The sequence below is a fragment of the Eutrigla gurnardus genome (genome assembly GCF_963514095.1).
Source record: "Eutrigla gurnardus genome assembly, chromosome: 16".
NCBI lineage: Eukaryota > Metazoa > Chordata > Actinopteri > Perciformes > Triglidae > Eutrigla > Eutrigla gurnardus.
Window position 1 is genome coordinate 3,281,432 of NC_139927.1, and position 8,336 is coordinate 3,289,767.

General features: G+C 42.0%; 2 protein-coding genes across 2 annotated transcripts; one reads left to right on the forward strand and one right to left on the reverse strand.

Annotated features, from left to right (window-relative positions):
- The first annotated feature begins 283 nt into the window (after window positions 1-283).
- smim8 (small integral membrane protein 8) lies at window positions 284-1,432 on the forward strand. The gene is made up of 2 exons (XM_084030425.1): window positions 284-521; window positions 1,106-1,432. Exons 1-2 carry the CDS (start codon window positions 393-395, stop codon window positions 1,262-1,264), a joined length of 288 nt encoding a protein of 95 aa, XP_083886551.1. The 5' UTR covers window positions 284-392; the 3' UTR covers window positions 1,265-1,432.
- Window positions 1,433-1,503: 71 nt separating this feature from the next.
- Window positions 1,504-8,302, reverse strand: ddx51 (DEAD (Asp-Glu-Ala-Asp) box polypeptide 51). The gene is made up of 16 exons (XM_084030424.1): window positions 8,110-8,302; window positions 7,121-7,452; window positions 6,122-6,306; window positions 5,890-6,040; window positions 5,599-5,744; window positions 5,453-5,524; window positions 5,271-5,377; window positions 4,780-4,888; window positions 4,555-4,700; window positions 3,809-4,004; window positions 3,029-3,144; window positions 2,829-2,945; window positions 2,204-2,305; window positions 2,052-2,115; window positions 1,830-1,964; window positions 1,504-1,669 (listed from the first exon to the last, which is right to left on the reverse strand). Exons 1-16 carry the CDS (start codon window positions 8,130-8,132, stop codon window positions 1,652-1,654), a joined length of 2,019 nt encoding a protein of 672 aa, XP_083886550.1. The 5' UTR covers window positions 8,133-8,302; the 3' UTR covers window positions 1,504-1,651.
- Between the last annotated feature and the right edge of the window lie 34 nt (window positions 8,303-8,336).

Below are 8,336 nucleotides of genomic sequence, written 5' to 3' on the forward strand. Positions count from 1 at the left end.
CAAAGTAAAACGTCTAACAGGAAGCCTTTTTAAATTGTATTTATTTTATTTGCTTGTTTTTTATTTTTATAATTATTTAGACGTTTCGAAGAAATGTATCTGGAGTATAGCTGATTAGATATAGTGCAGGAGATATCGCGAGATCTAGGATATGTAGTAAGGATTCGCGTGAGGACCCGAGACAGGTAGCGAATTAATGGACAGATAGTATTTCTGCTCATAACCACCGGGGGCGCTGTGAGCTCTCAAGTCTTCACTCTCCACTTCTTCTTCGTCAAACTCTCGTTGACTTTGGAAACATGGCTGCGTTCAGGGAGGCAGAATAGTCGTCTATTGAAGCTTCATGATCATATTTTCTCCGTAGAGCGGTCCTCCGTGGTGTTTGACCGGACATGTCGGATAAAGAGGCCGGCAAAGGGAAGGAGGGTCCCGGGGAGAAGAGTTACCGGATGCCCGGGTTGAGGGGCGCACAGACCTCGACCCTGTTCCGAGCCTTCAACCCTGAACTCTTCATCAGACCTGTAAGACTCACACACACGGGCAAAGAAACACGTCACGAAACTTGTTTTTTAGCTGTTTTTCTGTTGGTTTAACTTGCTTGGGTCTTGAGATGTTTGAAATCGAAATTGGAGTACATTATACAGCCCAACATACATATTAAAAAAATAAATACAAATAAATACATAATTATAATACTTATAAATATTTTATACTTATAAATATTTTATATATAGTATATATATAAATATTTTATATATATATACATACACACATGTATACATACAGAAAAATGAAAGACAAGAATACAAAATAAAAAATATTGTGGCATTGCCCTTTTATGTGCAATTTTCAGTATACATCTTTAAATATTTAGTACTTGTTTATTAATGAGACAGTGAGAGAAAGTAATGTGATGGTGGATAATGTTAGGTGAATCGTTATTTATTACATGAGACACTTCATCGGGCAGCCAGATAAATGTCCTGCAAACCCTCGCTGTAACGTGTGCGTGTGTGTGTGTGTGTGTGTATGTGTGTGTGTGTGTGTGTGTGTGTGTGTGTGTGTGTGTGTGTGTGTGTGTGTGTGTGTGTGTGTGCGTGTGCAGAACAAACCTGTGATGGTGTTCGGACTGGTGACCATCACCTTGTGCGTGGGCTACCTGGGCTACATGCACGCCATGAAGGAAAACAACCAGCAGCTCTACGAGGCCATCGACAGCGAGGGAGAGAAATACATGAGGAGGAAGACGTCCAAGTGGGACTGATGGCAGGACGTGTCCTCTAACTGTGTGTGTGTGTGTTGTAAGGACAGAGCCATTTAAAACTTGGCTGGACTCAAAGAAAGGGACACCTGTCAACTGTTCCCTCAATGCTGTAAATATAAATATGAGATGCGTTTCCACACAATAAGATGCTCATTAAAAAGCAGACATGACGTTGGTTGTGATTTTCTTTGGTTGGAAGATTTTTAACCTTTTTTTCCCCCACAGGTATGTCAGTTATAATATCAGGTGTTTTTAATGTGTCGTGTTGTTGAAATCAACAGCGGTTGCCACACTCTTTACATTTTATGTTTTATTAAACAACATAAATAGTTCCAAGTACAGCTGTAAAAAGATGCAGTGTGGTCTTTGTGAGGGCACAGATGTCCATCATTTGACTTTCTCTTCCTGCGGAGACAAAAAAAAAGGCCGGGTATTTGTTGTTTGTTGAGATTGTTCTACATCAAAATGACTAAAACATTAAAGTTCAGTTTAATCATATGACCAGCTATGCACTGAAACGTGGACGTTCAGCGTATTTCAACATGAACCCGATGTATCCGAGTACCTTGATGACGGCGGCCAGCTCCTGCAGCGTTTGTTCGTATCGGGCCTCCATTCCCTTCAGCGTGCTCGGTTTGACGATCTGCTTTTGAATCCCAGGGGTTCCTGCTTCCACCACCATCTGGAGGAAGTTCTTCTCCTGAGCAGAAAAAACAAAAGAAAACAATGTTATTTATCTTAACCTACTGTCTGCCTCTCTCATCCATATTTAATGATGTATATTTACCTGTACGCCGAGCAGAAAGGTGAAGGCCAGGCCTGTTTTCCCTGCTCTTGCTGTTCTTCCGATCCTAAACAGAAAAAAAGATTCTTTGTAAACGAACGCTGAACGCATCAGACGGCGGTTGTTAAACCTAAACGTCTGATTGGACAGCTCACCTGTGAATGTACGTCCTGATGTACTGCGGCGCGTCGTAGTTCACCACACATTTGACCCCGTTGATGTCGATGCCTCTGGCGGCGGCGTCGGTGCTGATCAACCTGTTGGTTTAATCCACGGCTCATTAAAGCTGCAGGAAACGACTGAGTCAATTAAATCAATCTACAGAATGAGTGCATTGTTATGAGAACATTTTGTAAAACAAATATTAACATCACTGTAATGTTCTAATCTATTTTGGCCTTTGGGCCCCCTAGTGGTTGTAATGTATATCATTTGTTTTGTTTGCCTGTGTATGTACTTGTTGTATTAATCTTTTTTTTCTTTTTCTTCTCTATTCTTTCTTTTTTCAAATGTATTTTTAATTGTTACTTAATTAATGTTTTTTTCCGGTTATTTGTAGTGATTCTGTTATATGTTGGGATCCCCTCGAAAACAAGATGATGCATCTCAAGGGGTTCATCCTAAATAAACACATTTCAATATGTGTGTATGTAATAAATAACTGCTGAGTTAAGTTGAGGATTGAGCCAGATATTGTTCTGAAATGTAGATATTCAAAAGATGTCTTGTAAACGTGATAAAGCTGACTTTGTTCTCCAACACATCAGCGTTCAGACTCACAGTTGGATCTTTCCTTGTTCAAACTCCTTCAGCGTCTTCTTCCTCTCGGCCGGAGAGAGTCGGGAGGAGAACTCGGCCGCCTGAACTCCACCGAAGAGCTGCACCAGCAGATGCAGTCTGAGGAGGGAACAGCAGCAGCAGCAGCAGTCAGGGCCAACCTTACAAAACATACTGAAGATATGTGAGAGTGCTGGGCCGACCTGTGTGCCGTCTCCCTGGAGTTGGTGAAGCAGAGGATGGGGCTGAGCTTCATGCGAAGGATGAAGTGGAGGATGAGGAGCGGCTTTTTGCTCAACGTACAGGGCACATAATACTCCTAAAATCATAATTAACATTAACATGGTGACCGAAGTCTCATCATCGTCTGACACATCCATAAACATCTACGGATGCTTAAAACTGAATAGAAGAATACAGTTACAACTGAGATTATGATAAAAAAATAAATAAAAAACATGCACAAAGGCTCACAACACAAGACATGCAAAAAAAAGAATGAATGAAATATAATAAATTGGAGAAGAACAGACAGATGAGACATGCACAGTAAATAAAACACGAGTTCTATGCCGGAATAAACGCATAAACACAATAATTCATGTGTGTAGGTAGAAATGACAGATAGACGAGACAGACAGACAGACAGACAGAACGACAGACAGATGATAGACAGAGAGACAGACAGACAGATACAGAGAGACAGACAGAACGACAGACAGATGATAGACAGAGAGACAGACAGACAGATACAGAGAGACAGACAGAGAGAGAGACAGACAGACAGAGAGAGAGACGGACAGAGACAGAGACAGACAGACAGAGAGAGAGCCAGATAGACGGACAGGAAGTGACATTGGGGGTTTGCGTGCTGACAGAGATGAATACTAATGAAATATTCTTTCCACATAAGCTCTATGTGTCCAATTCTCTAAATAGTTGCATTCCGGTGCAGCTCCTGAAGGTCAAAGGTCACGTCTTACCGTCAGACCTTGGGGGAAGTCAAAGCCGCCCTCTTTGTGGGCGGTGGTGCCGCCGTGGTGGGTGGTGCTGGTGAGACCGTGGATGGAGCTGAAGAGCCGCGGCTGGTGGAGGCCGAGCTGCTGCAGCTTCTCCGGGTTCTGAGTCAGCGTGGCCGAAAACAGCAGCTTCTGCAGCGGCATCCGAGGCGGCGACAGACTGGGAGGAGGAAACGGCGTGAACGGAGATGGAATCTTATCGTGATGAAACCGTACGTCGGGTTACACGATTAAACCGTCTAAATCGCTAATAACAGTCTGCGCTATACGTACTTATCCTGTTTTAATATATTATTTTTACACATTAATATACCTCATAGCCTTAATCTAATTATGTATATACATGTTTGAAGGTATGTGAATACATAAATGTGTAGGATGATGTATAGATGTATGTGTTTTATTACTTATTGTTATTTTTATTTATCTAGTTAATCATTTTATTCATTAATTAATTTTATTAATCTCTACTCTTATTATTTATTCGTATTTTAATTCCCCCCTCCTTCTCTCCCCTTTTAATTTATTTATTCATTTTATAATTTATTTACTTACTCTTATTTTAACTCATTCTACTGTACAGTCTATCACACATTTTCAAAGTCATATGTCAGGAAATGTTTCTTAAAACGTTTAAATAAAAAAATAAATCCCTAATAATCTGACTCCTCTGTGTGTGTGGATTTCTATAATCCCAGCCACACACTCACCTGGCTGCTGTGACGTAAGCCGGCTCGGCCCGCCTGAAGGTGGACACAGCGTCCGGTCCACTTCCCGATCCGTAGACCGCCTTCACCACCTGACTGAGCCACGACTGGTGCATGCTGTCGATCATCCTGTCGGCCTCGTCGATGATCTGATGAGAGAATTCAAAAAGCACACCGATGTCACATCTGCTGTGCTTCGTCTTTATATTAGTCGTGTTAAGAACTTACAAGGAACCTCAGGTGTTGCAGACTTAAACCCGAGTTCTTGTTGATGTGATCGACCAGTCGGCCCGGCGTCGCCACGACGATGTCTGCCAAGCTGCGTCTCCTGCCTCCTCTAAAAGAAAAATCCCAACATGAAGGCAAGAAGCCGTAAACGTTACCCTCCTTGAGTACAAATACCACGTCCTGATGTGATTTTTATTTTTTTCTCATAATGCTCATTTTTAAAGCCTGTGTGAGAAGAACTGATTGACTTTGGAGGTGGAATAGAGAAAGACACTGCCAACGTTAAAAAATATTTTTCTTTCAACTTCAAGAAACTTGAAAGTGAGACTGTCTAACTTTTGAACGAGGCAATGCATTCTTCCTCTCTTTAAAAAACAAATACATTTTTAATACATACAAAAATAATCAAGAATGAAAAAATAGAAGCCTTAAAATATAAGCATGATATATATATAAAAGCTTGTTATGCTTTTATGAATATAAGGACTCACCTGAGTTCTGAGAGCGACGCCTGCTCCGCGGCGAAGGATTTCTGCCCGGCGAGCATCACCACCTTCAGCGCGCTTCCCTCGGCGTACGACGTGAACACTTTGCAAACCTGCAGAGGAGAGAACGCGTTAGAACGGCGCCGTCAGCGGATTACATCACATCCACTCTGTCGTGCGTCGGCGACCTGCTGGGCGAGCTCTTTGGTCGGCAGCACGGCCAACGCCCGGACCTCACGCACCACCCGCTGCATCAGCACCTGAGGGCGGAGAACACCTGCGTTTCAGAGAAGGAAGGCGGCGTGTGTGGAGGCGGGTGGAGGAGGACGCTCACCTGTACGACAGGTACGACAAACGCCAGAGTCTTCCCACTGCCCGTCGGGGCAGACACGCAGATGTCTCTGGGCTTGTAGCCGCCTCGTCCAATCAGCAGGCCCTGCTGGGCGCTCTCCAAGATGGCCGGGATCACCTCGCCTTGCACTGTGGGAAAGGTGACGTGTTCTTCACAACATTACAGCTTTCAAAAATGACCAACATATATCACATAATAATAAAAAAAAAAAAAATAATAATAATAATAACAACAACTACAAAAGCTTAGGACTTTGGAAAGTCATTCCATTACCTGGAAAAAGGTGGTGGATTCCGTTATTTTGTAGTTTCTTCACAAGCAGAGCAGAGAGTCCTGCGAGGTGGGAAACCGGCAGCAGGTTGCCTTTAATGTCTCTGTGGATGAGGTCGGGCTGAGCGAGCCACTGAGGCAGGACTCTGTGGACCTGAGGGAGGAAGAGAGCACACACACATCCTGAACACTGTAGAGGAGGAACACTCATGCTGTTTGTTTGAGATGACTGTACCTTCTGGACAGGTTTGTTTTCAAATCCTCCCAGAATAGTGAACCCTGTCGGAGCTAATGTCTTTGCCGTGGCCGGCTCTACTGTGACATCTTCTGTCTCTGGTTTCTCTTCTCCTGCTGCCGCCGCGTCCTCCTGAACATCTCGTCCACTCAATGGAGCATCTGGGAGAACTTTACCCACACGGCCTGAAATCCAACGACAGACAAACTAAAGAATCGGAGGCGTGTTGTTGTTGTGCAGGCAGCTACGTGGGGCAATTAATGTAGCAGCTTGTTGAAATTAAACACACTTTTATGGAGATGATGATAGAATGCTCAGGAGTGAACCTTCTTATATATACAGGGGTCCTCCAGCTTCTCCAAAGTAAAAATTCAAGCACTTTTCAAGCACTTCAAGGTGCATTTCCATGCTTTTCCAGCCCCTTCCAGCTGTGGTAAACTCCATCTTTGTATCAATCCAATGGTCAGTATTCAGTCTACTTATGATGTCACTTGTTCATCACATTAAATGAGATGTTATTGTCCTCTAAACAACCAACATGATGTTTGGAGACAGCTTTTTACAGAAGGACCACAAATGAAAGGAAAACTAATTCCACTAACAGATCCACAGAAATATAATCACCAACTATTTTCATCATCTGTTCATCATCAAAAGTCATTTTTCATAAAGAAATGTCAGAAAATGCTGTTTTCAGTCCCTCAAATATGGGGATCTTCTTTTCTCTGTTCTATCATAGATGTCATCACATACAACACACATTTCAAGACCTTTATTCTAAATCCAAGCACTTCTCAAACCTAAACTCTGATCCTTTGTTGCTATAAAAATATGAATTATTGGAGCTTTAAATGACTCTTTCTGCTACTCATCAGCTGGCATGAATACGAAGGCAACCAATTATCTGCACTGAGATAAACTAGGTTGAGAATAATCGACCATGAAGGAACGTCATCATGACATAACATTTATCGTAGTAATGATGTGATATACACACACCTGACTGATCCTTCTTCTTCTTCTTCTTCTTCTCAGTTGAACACGTCTTCTCTTCCTCTTCGACAGGCTCATCACGGTGGTCGGAGTCTGTGATAAGCCTGACTTCTGATTTCCTCTTTTTGTGCCGTTGAGGCTCTTCGTTGCTGCTCCTGTCAGCTTTTCTTTTCTTCTTGACATCCCGCCGTTCCGTCTGTTCTTCGGCCGGACGTTGCTTCTGCTCCTCCTTCAAACTCTGTCTCTGCTTCTCTTTTGCCTTCTGCTGCAGTTTAGCCAGCAACGCCTGAGACCGCGACTCCTTCGTGACGCTCTCATCCTCCTCCTCTCCGAGGTACCTGCGAGCGACATGACAGAAGGTCATATGTCAGACAGCTGATGTTAAGTTTTATCTGTCGCCTGGGCAAGTCAAGAGAATCACATGATAGAAGTCAGTCTCCTGAAAAGCTTCTATCGATTCACATCTAAACTGAGAGGTGCAGTAGCTTGTATATCTTATAACATGCACACATTTTGTCTCTCCTTTTCTTTTTTGTACTATTTATGCTGTATGATGTGTTATATGGACTTGTGTCTGCAATAAAGTTTATTATAATTATCATCATCATGTTATATTATGTTTTTTATATCATGCCTCGTTAATGTTAATAATCAAGCAGCTCACACTTGTGTTTCTCAGCCGAATGTATGTTATCATATATCACACGTTGTTGCTTTTAATGTGTGATTTTTACTGGTAATTACTGTGATTTATTTACTGTGTTGTTTTTATTTTATGCATTTATGTAACGTGTCTTTGAGAACTTATACAAATAAAATGTATTATTAGTATTATTATTATATATGTGAGTCTGAAATTCAGCTTTGTAGCGCAGTTGCTGATCCTTTTTAGGAATTTTAACTCTAAAACAATCAGCACTGGTTATGCGTCATTTTATAAGCAAAACAGAAGAGTAAGAGAGTATAACAGAAACAGAAAATCAAATCTACGTTACCTGTTTACTAGGAACAGGGACATTTCAACAGCAACGCTCCAAGAACGTTTTTGCTTCACTTTTCAACGAATCCTAAATTTGTTAAATTATTAAGACTAAATATGAATTAACTCATAAACAGCTCCGATTCTTTAAAGTTCTGTAAACGCGTTAACTTCTACTCGGCTACTTTTACTCATGTGTTTTCCACACTATACTACACGCGGTTTGATGACGTACGACGAGTC